This window comes from Megalops cyprinoides, chromosome 3, assembly GCF_013368585.1.
Source record: "Megalops cyprinoides isolate fMegCyp1 chromosome 3, fMegCyp1.pri, whole genome shotgun sequence".
NCBI classification, from domain to species: domain Eukaryota; kingdom Metazoa; phylum Chordata; class Actinopteri; order Elopiformes; family Megalopidae; genus Megalops; species Megalops cyprinoides.
Window position 1 is genome coordinate 36,510,916 of NC_050585.1, and position 26,053 is coordinate 36,536,968.

Genomic DNA, 26,053 nt, shown 5'->3' on the forward strand with positions numbered 1-26,053 from the left:
AACCTTCAGGACCAGCGCCAGCATCCAGCACTCGCACCGCTGTAACCCTCTGGCCTGCAGCCTATTGGATTACAAACTTCCAGGGGCTCCCGGAGAAGGCCATTTTATCTGGGAGTATGGGTGCACACAGCACGTCTTTACCGCAAACCAAGCTGGGCGGTACATCACATGTCTTACACATACAGTAATTAAATCACTGGCTATTTCACTCAGGCAATCAGACTATCAAGCTATGCAGCAACACCCGAGGCCGCTAAGGATTCTGCGGGAAAGAAGGATGATAAAAATGATGTAAGCTCAAATACAGACACATCACATTCTTGGAATAATGCTCTGAAAGTCAAGCGGGTGTTTAGCTCCAGTCACTTGGAAAATATGTACTGTATAAACTTACAACTGTGTGCCTGTGGGCTGCGGACCCATTGATGATCTAATTTAAGAAAGCTATATTTTCCAAATGCGCTTACACCAGATTCTGGGTATGCATTATGATGATTGTGCAATGTGGCAGAAACAAGTGTGAGAAGACTAGGGGCCTGCAGCTCCCTAAAAAGTTTATTTCTGTCTGTTTGTGTCTTAGAGGGTGTACTCCTCAGCAGAACTGAGAAGACCATTTTGCATTTGATCAGGGATGATCAGTCTGGCTCTGGATGTAACACATACACCGGCCAAGGGAAGAAACTGATAACCCAGGAAAGACAGACAGGTGGACATGGGTGCAGGGTGAAATGGCCGATGGAAAATTGCTGGATAACCAGCACACAAACACACACACGCACATATACACATTCACATACAAACACACACACACACACACACACACGCACGCACGCGCGCGCGCGCACACATGCGCGCACACACACACACACACACACACACACACACACACACACACACACACACACACACTCACACACTCACACACTCACTCACTCCCTTCAAGGAAATGTGGAGCACATGACAAGGCACTCCTGGCCAGTACACCTCTCCAGTGCTCTGTAGTAAAATGGCATCCCTGCACATCCCCCTGGCTCAGACTCAGACTGCACTGAGACTTGCACGCAGGTACCTAGGAGTCACAGCCCAGCTCTGCCAAGGTGGACGGGCACAAGCAGGACACGAGGTAGGGAACAGATGGACAGTCGCGCACGTAATGCCACCTATTTTAATTTGCTCTTTTTTTCCTTTTACATAACGGCAAAGCATTCGGCCACGGCAAAGCCGCACGGTCTACAGCCTAAGCTGTCCCCCGACTCCCTGAACACACTGGCCGCCCTCCGAAGCAAAGCAGAGACGCAGTGAATTATTCATCCCTCCCCTTCCAGACGCGTCCGGCCGCCACGACCGCGGCGCTCGGCCCAGCGTGACACGGAGGCGAAGGAGCAGGCGCGGACGCCCGTACTCACGTGAGATTCCGGAGGAGCTTAGCACGGCGTCAGCATCCCGCAAGTGTGGAGAGGGCTGCCCATTGTCAGCGCCCCGCATCCCAGGGAAGAAGAATCCGAGAGAGGGGAGACAGTGAGAACGAGAGCAAGGGGAGGGTGGGGAGGGAGAGCGAGAGAGAGAGAGCAGGCGTGTGTGTGTGTGTGTGCCGTCTGCGAGTGTGTGTGAGGGAGAGGAAGAGGGAGAGAGAGACAGAGAGGGAGCGAGAGCGTCACGGCATTGGCCGGGCTGGGAGTGGGAGGAGAGTGGGTATCCAATGCCGTAAGCAAGGTGCAGAATAAATATAAAATGGCAGCACTGAGAGCATCCTCCAGTAGGGGACCCTGATTGCAGGCTGAGGGCCGGCCACTGCAGTGAGGCTCGTTTCCTGTGCATTCCACCTCCACCCACAAAAGGAGGGAAAAAACCCTCCAATAAAAAGGTTTGGAATGCACCATCTCCACATCATCTGACCTGCTTTGCATGAGTATGGAAAAGGGGCTTAGTTACCAGGGAATAGAGATATCAAGGACAGCAGGCGTGCATTTGTAACGCCTATTAGAGCGAATCAAGTATCAAACTGCTCTTCCCGCATGATCAAGGAGGATGATAAAAATCTATGCTGGGCTCTGGACAGTTTGTGAAGCGCTTTTGTTTTGAGTATGGGTAGCTCTACATCAGAGATGGCCTATTAATATGCACAGTCAGTCGTGGGGGGGGTGGGCTGTTGAGGGAGAGGACAGGAGATAGAGAGAGACAAGAGGAAGGTGGGGGGGGGTGTGAAAGCAATGAAGGAGGCCAGCCAGGATTCACGTATCTGTGCAAGCAAGAGACAGACACCGAGTGTGAGGGATAGACAGAGAGAGGGACAGAGAGAGAGAGGGAGTAGGGAAGGAAGCAGGGCACTCATGAGCCTTTTAGAGCATGGCTTTCAGAGAGGCTAAAAATAGCCATGCTCTTAGGAAAGAGCGCGCTCCCCACAACAACACCCTATCCTTCTGCTGCCATTTTGCTTGCCTTGTTCACTGTTTGTGTCTCATTCATCATTTATGCATCTGGTAGGGAGACCGTGTAGAGAACGGAGGTGGAGGTGGGGGTGGGGGTGGGGGAGGAGGGGGGGGTTATGCTGACGAAAAAAAAGGGGGGGTGGGGGATCATCCTATCATCCTAGGATTTTAGTGAGGGAGGATGAAGTTACCATGGAGACTGCATCCCGCGCTGCAGAGCCCAGATGGCTGCCTCCCTGAACAACCCCCCCCCCACCACCCCTCCTTTCAGCTGCCTGGAGCAAACTCAGAGCAGCGCAATCCTGCCTGGCTGGCAGCAGCAGCAGCTGCTTGTACAGTAAGCGAGAGACACTGCCCCAAGGACAGGTGTGCCAGAGTGTGAGGTCTGCAGGGCCGTGCTCCCAGCCCGCGCCGGCCTCGCTCCGACACAGCACATCCCCCGTGACTCACATGGAACACGGCGTTTACTGTACAGGGAGTTCAGGCCATTCAGAATTACTGCCTGAGATTTAAGTTCACCGCCGCGCACCGCGTGCTTAATTTAGAGCGCAGAATGAAAGCGAGAGTTACTTACACAATATTAAGAGTTCAGCGGCCACTGAAACGAATGGAGAGGAAAAAACAAATCTCATTGCAATTAGATTGAATCTGGGCCTAATTCACTCATTCGTTTTCACATGATACCCTTTGTGCATTGTTTGATTTTCCAACAGTCTATATTTCATAAACGGCTGTACCCTCCTCGACTTTCTCAAAGGCCTCTAATGGCAAGGCATATGACAGGCACATATGACAGAGACATGGCTCATATGTCATTATTTGAAAGAGGCTGTAAGTCATTTTCGCCTCTTCGTTTTGCCCTTTCTTCCAGAGGGACACGATTTCACAAAATAAGCACAAAAACTGAACACATCAGCCAGTCATTTCAGGCACTGCTACATCTCGCTGCCCGGAAATCGTAGGCCTGAAGACATGGATTCTAACAATCTGAATATTGTTTCAGCTGTAAACAGCGAGAGAAATAAGCTGAATTGCAATACAGAGGCACTGAGTTGGGCAAGACGCCTGAGTATTTAGCACTTACATATCTCCTTACCAGAGTATCTGAGTTCACAGCTGAGTATTTTCAGGATATCCTGGCATACGGAGCACATAATGGCATTAGACACATTTGCTAATTAGTTTTAACATAGTCGAAAAAAAAGCCCTGGCGTATTTTTTGCAATTCAACAGTGCTAGGCTTTGATTAAATACTAATTTGAAATTGAGCCTTTTGATTCATCAGAGGATCAAAATTCACTTGTCATTCTCAAGTAATTCTCTTGCCATCACTGTGTCTTTTATATTACTGTGCCTATTTTAAGTAAGCTATTGAGGCATGCCAAGCCTTCCTTGCAAAATCAAAGTCAATCTGCCCTTTCCCCACTCCCTGATTTCATCCTATTTTCAATCAACTGAGCTCAGAGCTCTGACCACAGGCTGTCCAGTCCCCACCTGATCTGAAGCAGGAAGTAACCAGGAAGCCAGCACCCCGCCACCTTGTGACGACTTCCTCTCTGCATGCCGTAGAGCTTTGTTTTCCTGACTGCTTTTCTAATTTTAGAACATGACAAACCCCCACTTTTGGATCCGCTTCAGGCTACAGCTGCACCCCAGAGCTCTGCCAGCAACACCTGTGTCATTTCTCATCACACACCGAGATACCTAGATATTTCGTCACTAAAAATGTCTATATCCCTGGGGCCTCCTGGAGCTGAGAGGCACGAGGACTCTGTTGGGGCTGGAAACCGGAGGGCAAGGGGCAGCACTGCAGACTTTGCCATCGGCCCTCCTCTGAGCCAAATCCTTCAACTCTTTATTCAGGATTAGCTCCATCCGTTACTTTGTCATGGCGCTGGCGATTGGCTGTGTCCCAACGAAAGACTGGAGGCCATTGCATCACTGACCCACATAGGTCCACTACAATTGTTCCACTGTGCCCAGTTTTCACCAAACACAGCAAATTAAACTTTGGGGATTTGCGTTTTTGACCTTTTCTCCAGCCAAGAAAGGATTTTCATCATTTTTGGTGTAATGCTTTGTCAGGATTGTAAAATGACAGAAACTAGTGGTTTTGGAAGGGTAGTTCTGATAGGAAAGGGCACACACACAGTACAGCTCTGCAATTCATTTTCTCAATTTACTGTACAAATGTAAAGGCACAGTCTGTTAAACAATCTGAAAAGTACACATAATACAGACACAGATAAAGATGACAGTTTGAGTAAAAATAAAATTATCTGCAGTACTATCAGTTCCAATACAGGAAAATTACTTCATTGGGGAGCATAATAACTTAAGATCATAAACATTTCATATTAATAAGATACCCTGCATACACTGTTGAATATACAGACACTAAAGGTTAATGGCTTGCCAGCAATATGGCACCATAAAATATACTCACTTTCTATTTACTGCTAATGTGTGGACCATTACATTTGGTAGCATTAAATGTCATTTAGCACCTGTGTGCCCATTTTTGGATTGTATCCAGATCTTCTAAATATTATTTTATTTCCATTCCCCTTCAGGTCAGGTAACACCTGCACATTATTACATCTCTACCAATGCCCTTATCCCACTTATTTATGCATACAGTATATAACAAACATTTTGACATTCTGAGAGTATCATCAAGATTATGACATTTGCACAATCCAGCAATGCATAGCATTCTCATGATATTTGTACCAAATCAGGGCTGTGTCCCAGGGCTACTGCATTCTCACCTCCACATTGTGAGAACATTGTGCTGGCAGACTACACTCTAGCACCATGCGTCTAATTCTTTGCCCCAGGTGATGTCACATTTCTACTGTGAAACGAATATGGTTCCCATGGTAGTTCAAAAAGTCTCTGGGTGATGGAGAAAATTGATTCTCCTTGTCAGTGTTGATGGCTGTGTACTGAACTTGTGTCTATGAGAAGGTCCCTTTTATTTTCTTTAAATATTTTAGATTTGTCAAGTCTGCCAGAGCAATTACAGCGGGGACAACTTTAATATGTGTCTTCCCCGCCTACAAAGGCACAGTTGGACTATCATCAATTTCACTTGCACTCAATGCCAAACACTAAGAACACTAAACATAGAGATAGGTAACACTCCTATACATCTGTATTTTAGTCAGCATGAATTAAACTTATTAATGGCCCAATGGTGTTTTAAATACAGAATAGCTTGACATCTACAGTGTTTAATTATTCTACACTTAGTTACTCACTTGAAGTTTTTGATTTCTTTTTTTCCCTCAAAAGTAATTTTACCCATATTTCCTTTGCTTGGCAAAATTAGGGTTGAACTGAGCCTGAAAAGGAGAATAAAAAACCTGGTTCTGTTTTCATTCCTGCATCTGAGCCTGCCCCTCCCCTCCCCTCCCCTGTACTTACCCAGTCATTTTGTTTTTGTGATGGTTGGTCAGTCTCAAAGTCAGGTGTCCTTGATTCTTCCAGAAGAGCAGTATTTTATAACCTGTTCAAAAGCAACAGCTTTAAACATTTCATCATGAGCAGTCTTGGGTTAATCAAAGATATTGACATAAGTACGCATTTATAAACCTGAGAGAAGTGTTAGCAATTTTGTCTGTTTCATTTGTTTATTTATTTTTCTTGTAAATTATTGCCCATTTTTTTCCTATGTATATTTTTTTTCGTGTGAAAACATTCCATGCGCATTTTAAGAAAAATGGGAAAGATCCCTTATCAATGAATGAGGTCGTATGACACCCTATGCTGATGGCAGCCTCTACTCAGTTACATTGTAGGTGGCCCCTTGTCTGTACCTATGCCGGGGGGGAAGCAGTAAAATAAATTTAATGGCGACATCTTGTGGTGTGAAGTGATATGACAATATTCTGTACAATACAGCATCGCCAATTTACCGTTTTGTACCTATTGTTTTTCCTACTAATGATTTTAAATATTCTTAAAATACATAAATGCTGTTTTTAATTGTTTCAGATAAATTAAATCTGTCAAAACCATATCATGCATGTTACAACATGCTGTCGCATCGTTCTGTTCTGCGTTCACGATTGGAATCCGCTAGTCTCATCGCTTACGGCATCTCCTTCGCATATCCTTCGATCCTTTCTCACATTCGCAATATGACCGCATGGATGACTAATAAAAACTCACCTTGTGTACTTTGTGAACATCAATTAAAAGTCGTTGAATTGGGTAAAACACGTTTGTTTTTTCAAAACAGCCCCTCTAAATGGCATGTGACCGGTCGTAACCAATCATAGAACCGCGGGCACTGTGTGCGAGGAGGGCAGCAACCCCTCCAGTTTTGCGCCTTCATTTTTATGCCGACTGGTGGACAGTCGTGCCTTGAGACTGCGGTCTCTTAGCGACAGTGCTCTTTAAGCAGTTTATATTTCATGCCAAAGTTGTAAAGATGTGTGGTGTGGTGGTTTCCATGACACAGGTAATGAAATCTGAAGGAACTGGTCATCAATATACATCTGCACCATTAAGGCAGGGCCCCCAGAGAACAAGGATACCTTTGTACAGCTTGCTAGTGTCAGTGATAAAACGGTTAGTAAGTAAATCTAACTAAGACTGCATTTCCCACACTGATCCAATCCAATATACGCTTTTTGTGGAGCAGGGCATGTGTCAATAATGAACGATCTCTCCTTAAACTGGGTGTGTGTTAGTATTCACTTCAGCTGTGCATGGCCTGAAGGTTTCCCCTTACTATTTTAACAAAGTCTGTATACAGGCTTTGTTGCTGTAAGCAATGGTAAACAATTCAATTTTGTATGATTACAAGGGCTACGTCGTATCAGTGCATCTCAGCTTAAAAGCATCTGCCAAATGAATAAATGTAAATGTAAATGTACATAGTGACAACAACCCCGGATTGGGGTTGGAATTTTTTGTTTTTTCTTTTTTTTTGCAGAATCAGTCATTTATCAATAGGAATAACAAATAAGACTGTTCATTAAAAATGAGCAGTCAAAATCTCTATGGATGTTTGGATCTTTTACAACTCCCATTTTGCTTATCTACATGCTGTTAGAAACTGACTGGTAACACACCCCATAGTTATGTTTTTTAACCAGAGGGATATATAGGGAATAAGATACTTAAAAATTATTCATAATCATTTCTTTGTTGAGAAACGTAAATGTAAATTGATTACTAGCAGTTAAACTTTACCAGGATCACATACAAAACTATGTTCATCAAGTTCTCAGTATTTCCTCCAATCTGGCAAAGAATAACTATTATCTTGTTCTATTTACTCATTTGTAGGTATGTTTCCAAGTTGACTACAACCTGAGAAAATATTATAGTATCTGGCTCTGGGCTCCTTTGGCAGTGAGGTTAAAAAGACCAACAAACCAACAATTTTTTTGCTTACCTCTGTGGTGGTGATATGTGTGATTGAGGAGTTGAAACAAAACCACATTCTACAAGTAGATGTACCCAAATAATCTTTGTATGCAACATTGGAATTGTTAAGCATTTGAGTGGATGGGCACTAAAGTGGGATGAGAATAAGACTGAAGACAAACATTGCATTACATTGCATTTTAGCTTCGCCTCCCTATTGTTGACCAAGGAACAATTTTCTTGACCACACACCTCAACCAACAAACATCAGTTGGAAAAAAAAAAATCCCATGTCAGTGGTTAGGTCAGGACCCGAGTCTATTGGAAGCAGTTGAAGTAAGTTACCTCTAACCTCTTGTTTGCCCTCTTGCATCCAGTGTACAGTGAAGAGCGCTCACCCTGCTCCTGCTCTCGCCCTGAGGGGGGGGCACTCCTGATGTCAGCTCTCCTGTGTTCCTTATTTCTCCCCTTCACCCCGCCACCTCTGTCCTTCCCTTCTTTCTGGTGGTCTGTAAGTGGCTCTGTCCGTCTGTGGACCCTATTGAAATCCTCTCCGCTCGGCCGATACTTCAGCCTTTTCAGCTCCCACTCTTCTCTGTCCAAGTTTCACTCTGCCTCACTGCCTTTGTACTCCTGCACCCCCCACATCCCTCTTCTCCTCTCACCCTCCTTCTCGCATTTCCTCCAACAGCGCCCCCCCCTCCCCAACACACACACACACACACACACACACACACACACACACACACAGATAGCCCTGTCACTGTGCCTCTCTGAGGGGGTGGAGGAGCTCCAAACAAGACTCAGCTGAGCTTTCACCCACTGAAAAACAGGCTCCTGTGGAACCGTGTGGCGCTAAAGGCTCTTAACTCCAGGGGTGCTGGATCATCAGCATGCACTTCCTGTGAAAGAGCTACCTGTGAATCCAGCAATGCAACTGACCTCAAGCATCTCATACAAGTGGCATTCACTGTATTTGCAACACTGAGAACATGTTCAGAATCAGTCACTCAAATTCTGAAAATACGTGTTGAAAACTGCCAAGTGCCAAACAACTGGGGCACAGCCACACTCGCATATGGCTCAAATTCCAGAGATGGTAGCCCAGTATCGACGGAGGTAAAGCTGCAATCTTCACATCGAACCACGCCAGGCACGGGTTGGCCATTAGAGGGGCTCAGAGGGGAGAGCCTCTGGTTCACCGAGAGTTAAACCCGAGTGCCTGGCCTCTTCCCCCGCGCCGGCAGCAGAGCGCTCACGCCCGCAGCGCAGCCGTGAGAGACACGCGGGTGATCACAGCTCCATGTGAAAGGGGGCCCGTGTGCTGAGCTCTGTTCCACAGGGTATTATTTCCCTGTGACACCGACCCGATGAAATCACTCTGTAAGTAAACACCGTCTCCCCGGCAACAGGGCAGAAAAAGCCCTCCTCCTTTTTCCAATACTCCGATGCTCACAATGAGAGAGCAGAGGAGACACAGAGCCGCCCAGGCAAGACTTGGAACAGCAATAATAGATGAGGCAGGCTACTGAAATAAAGTGGGCCTTTCTGAGGTGGACATCTACACCAGTCTGGTCCAAGTTAACTCTTCCACATATTGAGTCCTGACACTGGGTACTCCGACAGCATGTGACATCACCCTCCCCAACCAAAAAGAATGCCTGTCCAGACAGACACGGACAATGGAAAACAAAGTGTGGAGACATAAACCACCCTTGGGGACATGAATCCATTTTAATAAACTGGGCAGCACTTCGTATACAGAAAGCAGATTTTCAAATGTCTAAACTGGGCAGCAAGGGTAGGTGAATGTGCTCCCTGTTACACACAAATATTCACTTACACCCGTGAGATAATGCACCTCAAGATGTGTGTTCTCTCCCACGTGAGAGCGAAGGGTGAAGGGGGGGGTACTAATGTCCAAGTGCTTTGACTTGCTCAATGCAAGATTTGATAAACTGAACAAAAGTCTATTTACAGGTGAAACCATGTGATGCATGCCTCAGCTTAAAAAACTGTACAGTGTAGAGCTTTGCAGAGCAATGCTTTAAATGGTTCCTCTATTCTCTCCGTCTTAAATTAGACTACTCTGTAGTGGGGTTTTCAAGCCACCAAAATTCTGAGAATGGCAGGACACAAAACAGGACATTGTTTTATCCGTACTCTCATACTTTCCTCTCCAGTGCATAAATATTAAAACAGATGTCATCTCCAGGCTTTCATCAGCCTGGAAGAGTGGAAAAAAATGATTTCATCAAAGTACAATAATGGAATAGTGAAACACCACACTTTATTGTTATTAAAATGCATTTGACCTGCCTTCTGAGACCTTTTAAGCTCTAGAGAGCATGTGGTGTAGTGGCACGAGTACTGTGCTCTGCCGGACCTGTGGGCTTTGAGATCGAATGCTAGATGGAACATTCCTGTTGGACTTCAATCTCTCCGATAAAATTCAGCTCTGCAAATCCATTACAGACTGCTCAGGGTGTATAATGGTCAAGCTTTGTTGCCCTGGGTTAGAGAAACTGTCCAACAAATAAATAATGTAACATGAAAGGCTTAAAATGCTAACCATGGCCCATTCTATACTGTTCATTGACTAAGTACATGATGTGTTCCCTGCAGTTCCAAAGCAAGTCCACATGCACCTTGATATATTAAAAACAGTTCTTAAAAAAAATAAGAGTTTTCTTCTCATATGAAAATGACTCTTTGGGTTCAGGCAACAAAAAAAAAAATCCTAAAAACAGCATAAACGCTCCTGATCTGGGTCAGGAGTCAGCGCTCTCTCGGGAGTCCAGGTCCTCGCTGCTGGGGCGGCTGTTCTTCTCTCCCAGACGTTTGAAGAAGGAGACGAAGGCCGAGCTGCCCTGCCTCTCCAGCCTGGCTGCTCTCACCGAGCCCTGACTGGAGCGTCTGTGGAACAGATCTCCCAGGCGGAAGGAGGGCGGGGGGTCACCCGCCCCGTTTGCCTCCTGGGGCGCGGGCCTGGCTGTGGGACCCCTGGAAGGGATTCTCTGTAGGGGGTAGTCAGGGAGCGAGGATGAGGTTCTTGTGTTCTGGTCCTGGGGCTCCACTGGGGGGGGTGGCAGACAGCTGTCCAAGGACTTCATCTTCCCAATGACTGCCAAGGGAGGGGGTGGCACTCTGGGCGGCGCTGGAGCAGGGCTTGCCTCGCGATCGCTCGGAGAGGCCATGAGGGGGGCAGGGAGGGTGTGACGGCGGTTTGGGCCGGTGGGTGTGGTCTTGGGAGGTAGGCGGGGGCTGAGGATGGTCCTGGGCTGCCCCTCTCTGCCAGCCTGCTGCTTGAAGCCCTCCTCCGGGATGTCGAGCTTCCGGGCCGAAGTGGCAGCTCCGCTGGGCTGACCCGAGCCATCGGCAGGGGGGTCCCCAGGCAGCAGGCTGTCTCGACTGCTCTGGTAGCGGAGTACCCTGCGGGTCACCTCCCGAATCTTCTGTACCTCCTTCTCGTTCTCCTTCCCTTCCTCTTCCTCCTCCTCTTCCTCAACCAAGGAGGCAGCGGTTTGTGCACTGGAGGGGAAGTTGCAGGTGCTCCTCCGCCAATCACGCCCTTTCGGGGTCCGTTTTTCATTGACGGTCAACACCCTCTCCTGGCCCGTGCTCCTCCTTCTGTCCTCCCTTTTGTGGGGTAGAGCCTCCCCTTGTTCACAGCTCCCGGTGAGGTCTTGAGCCGAATTCCAGCCGTTCATGTGTTTCTCCACGGCCCTGGAGTAGCGCCTCCGAACCACCTCCCTGCCAGCAGTCTCCTCCTCCCCAGAGGAGGTCCTCTCGATGGTGAGCTCCGTCAGGCTGCCGCCCATGGGCGCAGGCACCCCGGCCCTCCTGCGAGACCCACGGCTGGTCAGGAAGCCCTGCAAGACTGACTCCAGCGCCACGCCCTCCATGTCCTTGTCTCTGTCCAGGGTGGAGCAGGTGGCCACGGACCTCCGCTTAGCGGCATTCTGCAGCCTCTCCCTCTGCCTCCTCTTCGCCTCCAGCATCTCACGCTCGCGGTTCTCCTGTAAAGACAGCAGAGCAGGTCAGAGATGGATGGGGGGCGTTGACTGAACCTCACCACAAGGGGAACGGGAGCAGGCGGGAGGGAGAAGGCCAGGGGTCTCACCTGGACGGCCCGCATGAACTTCTCGCAGAAGGAGTGGAAGATGGAGCAGCACTCCTCCAGCTTGAAGGCACCAGGGTCTTCACAGTAGAACTCTGCTACTGAGTGGCTGACTGAGTTGAGAGCCTGTAAAGAGACCTCTATTCCTGCCAGCCGTGACTCCGCTCTCTGTTGTGGATGACAAACCACATTAAAACTTCAGGGCCGCAAGTGCATCTATATGATATGATCTTCTACAAGTGCATCTTCCACAAACTTCTACAAGTGCATCTATATGATATGATCTTCTACAAGTGCATCTTCCACAAACTTCTACAAGTGCATCTATATGATATGATCTTCTACAAGTGCATCTTCCACAAACTTCCACAAGTGCATCTATATGATATGATCCCCTCAATCGCAGTGGCCAACTGATATTGCCACTTGTCTTATACAACCAAAACACCAATGATTCTTTCCTTGTGAGACAGGATATACATGTTTTCTCTGCTCTTGACATGTCAAGAGTTTTGTACAGTAGTTATGTGTGAATGCTTTCCACCCTCACCCTTAGGAAACTCTCCATCTGTGACTGCAGGTCCGGTTCTTTGGAAGCGTCTGCCTTTGCCTTTCTCACTTTCTCCACCTCCCTCTGAAAGTCCATCTCCACTTCCACCTTTTGAATTCTACAAGGAAAACAAAATGCAACTACATTTTTTTTACCCATGTAACTTCAATTATAAACTCCACATATTTCGGTTCAGAAACAACAGGGACAGAAAAATGTTCGCATCCCTATCCATACCTCGCTGCGGCCCTGATGTGCTGAAGTTGATCAGGGAACTTCAGCAAGGCGGCGTCAATCTCCTGTGCTTGCTGAAGACAGAGAGTGGGAACACAATGATGTCAGAGCATGGCTTATTGGAGGATGAACACCAGAACACAGGAGTGTGTCTTACCATGGCCACGTAGTGCATTAGGTTCATGCCAGGCTTGTTTGCCTTGGTGTCCACCAGCTTCAGCAGGGAGGTCATCCTGAAGCCAATAGCACTGCCAGCATAGCCACCCTATGGGCACACAGACAACAATGACAGCAGCCATGAAAGACAGATGCAAATACTGCAAGCAATGCAATCAAATAGAATGCTACATAAATACTCTGGCTGTAATTTTTTTTTTTTTAAAATAGAACCGGTTTCCATGGAGAGCTGAAAAATGCTCCAATACAGGGCACAGCAATTCCTCTACTCACAGCATTCATATAGTTTCCAGCCTTAAGCACCAGGTGGATGATGGAGTGCAGATCATCACAGTTCAGCAGCTCTGTGGGGAGGATGGACAGACAGACATGGCCCTCAGACCAATGCAGTATATCCACAGCCTTCAGGACAGCAGTGATCTCAGAGGTGAGGATGATGTCATCCGCGACAGGCCATTATCGGCCAGATGGACCGTACCCACAGGCACGCATGCTCAGATGTGAGACTCGTAATGGTGGTTAAACTCAGATCTTGATCCAAAAGAACACAAAGGCCGCACAGAGTAAATTGCAAATGAGCAGAATTGTGAGATAACGCGGAGCAGCAGCTCTCAAACTTGCCAATCAACCATTGTGCTCCCTGTTATGAATGGTGGAAATATATTTTTTAGTTACAGGAGAGGAAATAACTAAGCAGCATCAGAAACCTTTCTGCGCTAAATTCATTATGGATGGACAACTAGAGGAAAGGGCTGCCTGTCGTGTCGTGGAACACTGGTGGATGGTAAACACATTACCTTTGGCAGCTGTCGCCATGACAGCGATGGACTGCTTAATCTCCTCGATGAGGGGGAAAAACTCCTCTCTGAGCACCAGACTATGGAGACGTGCCTCATAGCTGAAAGAATTCATTATTCACCATTACCACCGCTTCTGCTGGTCAAGTGATGAATACCACAGGGATCGTTTAATTGAGGAAAAGGCGACATCACCAATCATCATCACTCAAATTAAATATTCTGCTCAGATTGGACAATTCGAACATCCAGCATTCGTTTTTGAATGAATTCAGTTTTTTTTAGAAGTCAAAAGCTTGTCATGTTTTATATTTTTTATATGCACATGCATACACATATACACATACAGTGTGAACTTAAAAAGGATATGCAAGGCACATTCCTGGTTTTTGGAGGCAGGTCAGGGTATATATTAAGAATATCCATAAAACAATACATACCAATACAACAATACAAACAATACATTACTGATGTAAATGGGACCTGGAATAGTCTGATTTTAACAGGACCTGGAATAGACTGTTTAGAGCAGGACCTGGAGCAGTCTGATCTGAGTCAGACCTGGAATAACCTGATATGAATACAACCAGCAACAGCCTAGAGTTGCCATGAGTAAGACTGTGGCCATGATAATGCTCACCTGGGCACTTTGACCAGCATCACCATGAACAGGTCTGCCTCACACAGGTGGCGCAGGTTACCGCTAAAGGCAAGAAGCTTCTTCACCTGAACCAAGACACAACACATACCACACACCAAAACTTCACATATGAAGGGAGTGCAGATATGATCTAATTAAAATAACTACATACTAAATATTAATTACAAAATAAGGGGAGACGTTCTGCCGGGGGAAAAACACACTACATACTGTTTGACTCAGGTAGCAATGAGGGGATAAAGGTAAAAAGAAATGACCTCTCCCTCTTCCGGCAGATGCTTTGTCAACTCCTTCAGTTTCCCCGTTCCAAACTTCATCAAGTTTCCCTGACGGATATCCTCCACCATGTCCTTCATTGGCCTGTAGGGGGAGCACATGAGCCAGTCAATCCAAGTACATGCATTAATCTTGTTCTCCATGCTCATCTGCTGTGCTTATTGCAGGGACTTTATGATGCTGACGTTTAAATCCTGCCTTGTCTGAAAACCATAAGAAATGGAAAAATTAAAGTCCATTGAACAGGTGTACAACATCTGTCTACAATACCATTGAGATTCACAGCCCTTAGGTTCAGGGCTCTAAATACTTTAGGATCGGGTGATAAGGGATGAATAACCTAATGTATATAGTATATATAATGGAGTAGGAGTGGTGGCCTGCAATGTATTTACTCAATTTTAAACCACTTTAAAATCACACCTAGGGAGTCACCCTGGATAAGGGTGTCACCTAAGGCAATCATATCCTGGGAAATTAACAGTCAAGGCTTTGATAAAGAGACGCCTTCCTGTCCTAAAGACCATTAATGCATATGCTTTGGCAGGTTATCTCAGGCTTCAGAATAAAACAACCCAACCCCCTTGTCTTTCCACTACTCGATTCTGGTTGCTATGTGCAAGTCAACGGCTAGCACATGATCTACATTACAAGCAAGCATTGACACACCAACAATTATACTAAAATTATGTTTGTGGATACCTGCTTACTTTAATTTCCAATGTATCTGGAAAATACATAGAAGCGGTTTGAAAAGCCCTTACGTAAAATCTGAGTGGTTCAGATATTAGTCCGTCCTAGAGATGGTCAGACTCAGCACTTAGGAATTTGGTCTCCAGGATTACTCATGGACCTGGGAGCTCTCCCAGGAAGCTCCGCCCTGTTTCCAACACACCCTGTGCTCACTTACAGGCACACTCTGGGATACACAGGCTGGGATACACCCCCTTCCTGTTGCCTTTTACTGAAGAACTCAGAAGAACCCTCTGCTGAATGAGAGTGCACTGTGCAGACAGTGGTAACAAATATACTTCTGAGGAGTAAAGTTTAAAAATTCAAACAGAGCTAAGTACATTGAGAAAGGGTTGAATTGACCATACTGATTGAATTTGTTGCCTTGCTCTTTGAAATCTGGAGGCCTTCCAGCAGGAAGTAGCAGCCCCATCACTTAACAGCACAAATGTCAGCGCCACTCCCTGCATCCTGTGACAGATCACCAGTCAAGCCAGAACAGTCAGTTGCCTCTCGCTTCTGAGGTCTCAAGAAGTAGCAGACTGCCAGGAGATCAACCTTTCGCTGCATCCTCTGGGACCCTGCGTCTCACCTATTATATTGAAATAGATGCCTTCATGGAACATAGCCTCTCACCTCTTAAACTGTTTCAGGAAGATTCCGATGTTCATGCTCTTCTTTGAGTTAAGGATGGCCACCTGAGAGCATGAGCAGATGGAAAAGGCAAAGATTAGAGATCATGGAATAAAATACAGTACTGGTGTGGATCCAAACCATGCATTAGCCTGGGATGCCTCAAGGAAACGAAGCAAAGCATTGCGATAGGTGGGACAGGAGTGGGTGCGTTTCACCAGAGATGAGCTTTCCAGTGACAGAACAGACAGCCAAATCATAAGGCAACCAAGACAACTTGATAAAGTCTGACATGAGAAGGTTCATACAAACTTTCACCACCAAATGGTCAAGCCTCAGTTCAAAGGGTAAGATTTCTCCAAATCAGAATGTGTTTTTGGACACTATGATTCCCATTTCAGTACTATCATTCATCTATTCAGAGATACTGGTATTCACACACACTTCTCTAAAATATGATTTCATCAAAAAGAGGAAGCAAACCTGAAAGCTTCTCTTCCTAACACATGTAGTGTTACATTGGGGAATATTAAAGGTGAAATGAAAAGTACTATATAACATTAGTGAAAAAACATTTACAAAGGCACTGACAAATGACAGAATTGGATGTAGGTGATTAAGTATCTCAATTCATATTGTGTAGAAAGGGCTTCAATCAGAAAGGTACACAAAAATCTGATTTGTCATGAATAGCACAATATGTTCAATTTTATAGAGACCTCTTACAGGTATTTCCAAAGAACATAGAGAAAACCATTTCAATTCAAGCAATAGCTGTAACTGCAGCATTTTACAAGTTGATGAGCGTGCAAAATACTATACAACATAACAATTACAGCCACATAAGAAGAAATACAGTATGACAAAATAGTTTTTTCTTAAACTAAAGCCTGTCCAAATTACGCATAATTACTGAATTGTTAAAATCAGGGTCAAATTCTGAAAAGCCTAAAAAAGCCATTCCATTTTCTCAAAACCATTGATTCAAACACATTGGGAGAGGAGAAACCAAGACCTATAAATGTGTAACCCATTGTTATGTAAGTACTGTTATCTACAGCTCATCACAGGACTGAAAACACACTTCCCCTTTGCAGGCATTATGTATGCCTGTATGTTAATGCTTCAGCCATCAATCAGAGTTTATCAGAGAAGAATGCGTCATATCAGGGTGGGGCTTTTTACATGTGTCCCCTTGATTGTTTCTAGAAATGTTCAGCCTTCTTTTACCAGCTGCAATCTTCTTTCATCTCCAAATGCCACTTTGCAAAGGCAGTTGCGTCACTGGATCATGAGTTTAGATAGGCCTAGATCCTGATCCGTTTACAGGTACTCTAAACATGATCTGGTGTGCCAAAATCCAACAGGAATCACCGCTGTGATGACAACCAACCACACTACTAAAATATATTAACAGAGTCACTCCACATGTTTACCTTGGCAACATTCTTCAGCATTTCTCATTGCATCCTGTTTCCTACAAGGCATCTGTCCTAGACACATACAGATCAAGCAACATCACGCCTTACACACTTATGACCTCATGCAACATAAGTAATCTGCGAGAGAATAATCCACAGGAATGCTTGTTCCATGAGGAATTAATTGAGAATTAATGATCAGAGTTCTTAAATGTGGACATTTACTAATTTAAAAAAAACATTATGTGAAGAATCCCAGGGGGTTTATTATTATTCCTGTAACAAAGATCATTCCATCACAGACACTCCATAACTGGCAAAGTCTGTTAATTAGTTTTCCCACGCACAGAAAAACTACAATTATATGAGCGATCAGAACCACCTCCAGTACCAGCTTAATGAGCTCATCCCACACAAAAGCTACTGCATACCTCATTTAAAAGCTTAATCCCTTCCCTTTTCATAGGTCAAACTGAAGCAGGATCAATTATCTTAGATCAAAATCAGCTCTTTATTAACTCTACCAGTGATAATGTAGGAAACCTCAGAGAGTGTTACAACATCACATTCAAAACAGATACTGTACCATATGAGGGAGGCTATTTCAGTCAAAACCATAATGATGTTGCTCAAGCTAGCTTCTTTGCTTCATATCGCATGTTGCCTCAAAAGCTCTACCCCTTACACATTCTATTAGCAGTTTTTTCTTATGAACTCCTCTTTTGAGTCTCAAGTACACTTTGGTGTATTTTTATTCCATGTTTTGGTCCGAGTTTGTATGTTTGTCACATGTGACGTGGACAAGCTGGCACTGTTGCGTAAATTTAAGAGGTAAGTGGCCATGCACATGGCATTGAAGTTTCATTCTGAATACTGATTTTTAACAAACAAGGCTTACTAAGTATCATCTGACATTTAATTAAGGAGACAAAACTACACACACTGATTGTGGTGTGACTGCTATCCTCTATACACAATGCACAGCACCTTAATAGCACACAAGCTTTTTTTTATACATCTCTTTACACAAAGCCATCTTTTGGCAATCCTGGTGCTATTCTATTGATGGAAAAGCTGAACCGGTCAGCAAAGGAGGTATCTCATGCAAAGGTGGTGACACTCATTTGCATACATCATGAATAAGCATAAATCTGCTGCATTTTTGATACTGAGCCCAGCCAGTCTCACCACTCATCAACATTCTGTATCTGAACTGCCAAGACTAAAACGGCTATACTGAGAGACTTTATTTCAACCCCTGGTGACATCACTGACCGCAGTTGGAACTGGGTTATACAGTATGGTGTAACATCCCGATGCAAGTTGGGGTGCTTCAGTTTCAGCATTGCTTTTTTACCATTTATTGCGACATATTTTGTTTACAAAGGGAACAAAAGAAATGTTGGCACTCCATTCGCTGACCAGATGTAGATTACATTACTGTCATTTAGCAGACACTCTTATCCAGAGCAACTTACATATATTACAATTTTTACATGTTATCCATTTATACAGCTGGATATTTACTGAGGCAATTGTGGGTAAAGTTCCTTGCTCAAGGGTACAGCAGCAGCGCCCCAGTGGAGAATTGAAACAGCAACCTTTTGGTTACAAGCCCTGCACATTACCACTATGCATAATTAAGATGCAACTCAACATTTGCTTACCATTGGACAGGGAAGTAAACTAATCAAAGTCCTGACATGTGAAGGTTGTGAGAATACCGTAAGGATCTGATATAAATAGCAGGACATGAAGAAGATGCTGTCACCTCCAAGGCAGGTTACCACCTTGAAATGCCAAAACTGTGCAAAGAGAGCAATGTGGCAACTGGCACTTTGGAAGACTGCCAGCATTTACAAACCCGACTGGGGATCACCATGGAGTTACGGTTGACAGAGTGATGGATCTGCACTGCCTCATTTATTTTTTTGAAAGACCAGCAGCATCTGAAATCTTGCTGCGCTCCTGCAATACCACGGTAATCTCTGTGCTACTCGATGTCCATTCTGTCAATGCAGCCTGAAGAATCATGGTCCATTTACCTTTCAGACGGATAATGGAGACCGATTTTCACATTGTGGACACTTGTCTTTTTTCTTGCTAACTGAAGTTTCAGCAAAGAGGCCTGCTTGGCAGCATACGAAACAGGGTTTGTAGATTGAGAAGAATGCTGCTGCCATATTACAAAAGATGTCTATCATTATGAAAAAGGGGCAGTTTAAGGTGTTTATTACATATGTAAAAAGCACTCTCACCTAAAGTGACTGATCCCTAGATGTGCAAGTGTAGCTTACCCTCTCTTGGTACAGGTAAAGACAAACAACTGTTTACTTTTTCAGTACACCTCTGTTGGTTGCATTGAAAAAGAGGCAATTTTCAGTGAAAGTCCCACAATGATAGCACAGCCAGTACTATTGAAAAATGGTGATTAAGCTTTCAAATGATGCAGGCTTTGTATTTTGTGCTGAGTGAGGATATTAAACTTAACATATAAGCCTCTTTTTGAAGAAATGTCACATGTTTAAATGCAGAACAAGAGGAACAGACACAAAGGCTTATCGGGTCCACCATAACTATTTCGTAAGAGACAGTTCTATGTTTACAAGGCAGGAGATTCCTGATTAAGTTAGCACTTATCTTCAGTTTCACGGACGGCAAGCAGACTGAGAGCAAGTCGCTGTGGTACACAGAGCAAATGGAACTTGTTGCTCCAGCATTTAATGCATTTGCCTTTCACAAAACAAATAATGGCTCGGGAAGTTTTCACATGGAAGCAAGGCTGTTTAGCATAAGTTAATGTCAAAAGAGATTTGTTACTAAGGGGCACCTGAACAATAAGGGCACTTTCACACCACGGTCACCCGAAAGTGATCTGTATTCTGGTGTACTTACAGAAGAGCTTTTTTAGTTTCGGTCTGCTTTGTTTCAGACCAGCAAAACTCAAACAAATATGAATTCTGTTGGAAACTAATGGCTGATAGGTTCTTTAGTTGACCTCCTACTACACCGAGACAAGAATTCTGTTGGTTTCACATTGGTCTTCTCAGTTATGCTTAGTTGCTAGTCATTTACTGGAGCCAGATGTTTTCTAGTGAATATACAGGTATGGTAGACAATATGGACACCTTATATCCAGTGCTCTTACTTTTAATGGGGTATTTGATGCTTTTGCCAATTACCTACAGTATAAATGGATCATAGTGAAAGAGTGTGCCATCTATCTAGAGAAGGCAGTGTGCTTTTGTTAATAGTTCATGAACAACAGTTGGAAGGCAGCTGAAGCAATGACTCAGGTTTCACTTCCTGAGACACCATGTCTTCTTTAGAGCAGTTCATTTCCACTTGAACCTAAATGCACTTGTTTTCCTACTGCATAAACGTCCGGTGGGCTGATACTGCAAACACACCAAGTTCAGCTTCCACACAGTCCCCCTGTCTCTGGTGGCAGCAGTTCATATTTGGATTCTGGTACAACTGGGTTACTGTCAGAGGTTCCGCATACAGGGCCGAAATCCTTTTGCAATCAAAGAAATGACTGAAACAGGTGTCATCTACCCCGTTTGCCCCCACATCTCCCTGTGTCACAGATAGACCGAATTCAATACACTCCCCAGTCCCAGCCGTCACACAGGATAGAAGTGGGGCTTAATCATTTCATTCATATCAACACTCCACTGTAATGCCAGAGGTGCCAACCCATTGTTGGCAATACGGACACTCACCACCTCAGTGCCCTGGGCGGTGTGCGGCAGTCCTCTCACGCTCTTCCTGGAGGTGGCATCTTTCGGTGGGTGGCTCTGCTCGCTGTGGCTGAACAGCTCCTCAATGCGCTTGGTGTCCAGCTCGAAGTCCTCCAGCGGCCGCTGCGCCGTCCACACGTTGCGCTTGCCCAGCACGCTCTGCCGCGGGATGGCCTCCCAGTTGAAGTTGCGCATCCTGGACCGCCGCTGGACGCTCCGTGAGAAGAGGCTGCCGCCAGGAGCGGGTGGAGGAGGCGGAGGGGGAGGGGGAGGGAGGCAGGGCGGAGGCGGAGGTGCTGGAGCCGGAGCGCCCTCTCCATTTGGCATAGAGCCAGGCGGACCAGGAGGTGGAAGGGGAGGAGGTGCAGTAACTATGGCTACATCACCATCCATCAGCTTTAAAAATCTGGGTGTCTGCAAGCTTGGGCCCTATCCAAACCAGCAGACGACAGGAGGGGGGGGGGGGGGGGGGGTGAGGGAGTGGGTAGAGCTGTGGCAACAAGCCACTGGTTATGTTTCCCTTCAGAACTGAGTCTCTAAACAGACATGTCCAGAGGAAAAACTGAAACATGGAAAATGATCATGTATAACGCAAGGAAAAAGGGCTCAGTAAGGCTAACTCATGTACAGCCAGTGTCTCCTTAGCTACTTCTTATGCTCTCGCCGTTTCCCTCATTTTCCCAAGATCCCCTGCAAATGAAGGAGAACAAATATGTCAATTAGCTGGGTAGTCACAACAGTATTCTACATCTCCATTAAGTTCATGTTCAAGGCAGTTCATTGACAGGTGCTTGATCAGGAATCCAACTGCCAACGTTCCCACTGGGTAGGTGATGCCTGAGGAGTAATGCTGATTGAGTGTGGTAAGCAGGCTCTAGCTGTACAGTAGATAGCCTTCTACAGGCTGCTCGGTCATGAGAGAATATCAGGTTCATCATGGAAATCCAGCAGAAAGTCAAACACAACAGTTAGCCAGCGCAATCTATACTGTTTTGCATCTTTAAAAGCTCCAGAAGCAAGTCCCAAACTGCCCCGTCAGCACTCACCTCAGTGTACGCAGACCCCTAGATAAGAGAACCATTTGAATATACAGCAGACACTGAAAACACTGTGCACGTCAGGATGACACACATCACAATTCATTGTTCCTCAGCAGAGATACTCCATCAAGAATGGCTAACAGTGGTGCAGCTAAAGAATGTGATCATTTTTAACCAATTCTTTGTTGCATGGACCATTGGACCCAGTGAAGTTTCAAAAGCCAGTCACCTCCACCTGACATGCACGACCACAAACTGCTACCACAAGCAATCAGGAACAGATCTGCAATAAGCAGAAGTTTGGCAGATACCTCAAACATCACAGCTTATTAAACTGGGAAGGGGTAGTATCTGAGTTTCATCAAATGTATTGTATAGTAGCATGTGTGTATCCGCACTGAACAATGAGCTTTTTTACAATTGTAGTGCCTCACACTGAATTTGTAATAAAGTACTACTTGCTGAAGAGAGAAAGGTTTGCCAGCTAGATGAGTGAACCAAATATTTCTGGTCTTTCAAAATTCACAATGCATGTGCCTGTTAGTGTAGCCTTCCATGAATGGATAAATGACATTTCTTCAATTCTCTTTCATACGGCCTATAAGTGAGAACACCCACAGTTTCTACAGGTTTTCAAGCAACACAGAGAACAGGCTAGGATGGCTTCCTGAACCACCTTTTTGAAGCACCTGTCACATGTAAATTCTTATGTGATATGACAGAACAAAAAATAGTTCAAAACTAAGAGGAAGAGAGCAATGAGAGGAGAATCAATATTGCATATTAAAACTACCTCATATTTACTGGAAGAATTCAAAAACATAACTTTCACAATGTACATTTCCCCCATTGTTTCCCCCTGTGCTGTGGATACTATGAAAATAATCTTAGCAGAGATCTTCAATAATAAAGTTATTGAAGAGTGAAACAAAAATATTCCTGAATAAAAAAAAAAAATAAAACTTCTAAAGAATAAACCTGAATGAAAAGTCACAAAATCCTGCAAAATGACAACAACATTGACTCATATTTGCAGTTAGCGTACAATCCTCCGAGGTAAAGGGAAGTTGGCTTACTTATTTGCGCTTCGTTGATTCCTTGTGTATTCAATCAGATAAAGTCTTAAAATGTCATTTATTTGATGTCTGTTGCAACTGACAGTCTCGGAAAAGAACTTGTATTCATGCACATACACTCTCTGTCTCACAAAGGGTGGGGGGCATACATACCCATTTCTAACAGAAACGTTTATAAAAGATCATAAATGCAAAGCTGTAATACACCCACGCTAAATTTCTGGATGTTTACAGATTGTCCCCCAGTCGGAAAATAGCATGGCCCTACAAAACCGTACATTTTGAAGCGCACTTACATGAACAAGCGCTGCACGATTGTTGGCAGCTGAACAACTGGAATAGCAAACACAAAATCAAATTTCGATTAGACACCCTCGCTCTCTGAATTTCAGTTAGGATTATAGAAAATGCGGTACTATTGTTAACTATTGTGTAACGTAAAAAAAGTTTGAGGAACTTTATAACATCCCGTTCCTGTGGATTGTTCCCTCATCACAACCATTAAAACACTCAACAAACACAGATGGTGAAAAATGACGATACGACCTGCGTAAAGCGAAGCCGTAGAGGCTATGGACCTTGGGTGCACATAGACCGATAACTTGAAATGCAAAACAGAGAAGCTATATCCTACAAACTGTCGATACACCTATACAAAATAAGTCATGTACAATAGTCAACTACAAAAATACATATATATGTGTGTATCGTACCAGTTCGAACCCACGGTGCCGCGATGGTTAAAAAATGAAATTGTTGCTCATTTAGAAGCAGCCCATCTTCGCCGGCAAGCGCCAAACACGCTCAGCTGCCTTGCTCAAACCATGCCTCCTTTACCGCGGCGCTCAGCCCCGCCTTCTATCGAATGTACCAACTCACCTGCGCACGAGACACAGGGAAAGTAATTAACCCGTGCACTTCCTAAATCTACAGGTTAGCCTACACATTGCCGCTAAAAGAAACGTTGTCACGCACACTGATGGAAGATTAGCAAAGCGAATATACACATCAATAAAAACACTACAACTTAATATAGGTTCATTTACACTAAAATTTAGTTATGAAAACGTAATAGTAAAGCAATTGAATCATTTAAAAACGATAAATAATAAACCGCAGATTTACTATGTTTTCCTTGCCTTGTTAGGTATTCAAAATGTATTCAAAAACTGATTTAAAACATAGACATTCCCACCAGTCTTACCTGGAAAAAGCAAATGTCAAGACAAGCATTTGCAAGTAAGGTAACATAGCTTTGGCCCCAGCGACCATTTCAAGACAGCCAATAAGAAATCAGCAGTCAGAGGGCCACTTTCATAAAAGAGCAGCCTCTGATGTGAGGAAACACGATGGTTGTTTCTCACCCAGATCCAGGCTGGAACCAACATACATCCTTTGCTTGGCAGAGGATGTTAAAGGGTTACATCAGCCATAAAATATAATTTTATATGTTGCGTAAAGCGTATGAAACAGATAACCTATGCTGTAATACAGTTTCCAAGGTGCTGTTAGCTCAAGTTTGAATCACCCTCCAAAATACTGAAGACTGAACCAGGGCCAAGGCCTCACTGAGCTTTGCTGTAAGAGGGAGCAGACATACACATAGTAAAACATGATCTACAAAAGATGAAAAAAAAATCATTCATATAGCATCACTTTAAACAAATGTATCAGACATTTTGATAAAAAAAGAGATTTTGACCAGAATTTATCTTTTACATTCTTGTGTTATCCTCTTAAATTGCTCCACTATGCAGATCTGTGAGATTAAGGGTTTCATCTCTGTGGATCAAAATACATAAAATCACTCATAGATTACACTTACAGAGGTTTAAGACATTGATAATAATAGTTCACCCATAAGGTGGAAACGCATGAAAATGAAATCAAGTCATTGCTATAGGTCAAGTGAAATTCCCAGCTCAAGTGATTCCCTGAGACGTGATTGGGCCTTTTTTCCAAGCACTACTAAATGGCTTTTGCCTGAGCTGATCAAGGCAATCATGGGTACTCTGCTAACTGTAAGCGTGTTTAAACTGTTCCTGCCCAGGCTGACACCAGGAGTCATCCCCTCCCTCATGTGGCCAATGTTGGTAGTGCATGACTGAATGCTCAGATAACCAGCTACTTGTTTGGGGGCCTCTGAAGTCAAGAAAGCATGGTGACAATGAGGATAGAACACAACAAGATAAAAAAAAAACACTTTTTCAATAAGACACCAGGACACAAATTTTTGAAAAGACCTTTTTTAATCTCATTTTGTGTTCTAGGAGTTGCCATATTCCAAGGGTCTGGTCAAGTCAAGAATAATGGCAAATATCAACATAAACTTCAGACATCACTTTCATTTTTCATCCTCTTAAATATCATTACATATATACAGTCATTCATACACTACAATATCACAGAGCAGCCTAAAAAATATTGATTGTACGCAAATAATATTTCATATATAAACCTCTCATTGTTTCATCTAAGAACTAGCACTACTCAAGGAGTGACTTGAAATCTATCACACTTTTTTTCCAACCAATTTACATGTTTTTTTTTCTTCAATTAATAACAGAAAGCATTAGATTGGTGTACTCATATCAGAATCAATCATTCCTGGTGTTTGGGGAGTGTCAGAAGACAGCTGGATTTGGTGGTGTTGGGAATTACACTTTTAGCTGGTACAGCTCAAAGGGAGGCACACAGGAGTGTCAGTTCAGTTCAGGAGAAGACCACGGGGGTAAACATCAGCTTTATAGAGTCTCTTTTCATCCTTCATGAAATGACAATA

General features: G+C 44.4%; 2 protein-coding genes across 4 annotated transcripts in view; both read right to left on the reverse strand.

The window, feature by feature from the left end:
• trim3b (tripartite motif containing 3b) overlaps positions 1 to 8,371 on the reverse strand; it is a 33,058-nt gene extending 24,687 nt beyond the window's left edge. For 2 of the 3 annotated variants that reach the window (XM_036524734.1, XM_036524731.1), the window contains exon 1: positions 1,407 to 1,538. The gene's annotated coding sequence lies outside the window, so the exon portion shown is untranslated. Of the gene's footprint in view, positions 1 to 1,406; positions 1,539 to 5,858; positions 5,941 to 8,209 lie in introns of those variants that run through there. The other variant, XM_036524733.1, reaches the window with a different exon arrangement.
• A 2,211-nt stretch (positions 8,372 to 10,582) lies between these two features.
• On the reverse strand, positions 10,583 to 21,482 carry fhdc3 (FH2 domain containing 3). Its single transcript, XM_036523856.1, has 11 exons — positions 21,138 to 21,482; positions 15,995 to 16,056; positions 14,608 to 14,710; positions 14,330 to 14,415; positions 13,690 to 13,790; positions 13,166 to 13,236; positions 12,873 to 12,980; positions 12,719 to 12,789; positions 12,482 to 12,599; positions 11,935 to 12,099; positions 10,583 to 11,830 (listed from the first exon to the last, which is right to left on the reverse strand). The coding sequence occupies exons 1-11, from the start codon at positions 21,480 to 21,482 to the stop codon at positions 10,583 to 10,585; spliced, it is 2,478 nt and encodes an 825-aa protein (XP_036379749.1).
• Between the last annotated feature and the right edge of the window lie 4,571 nt (positions 21,483 to 26,053).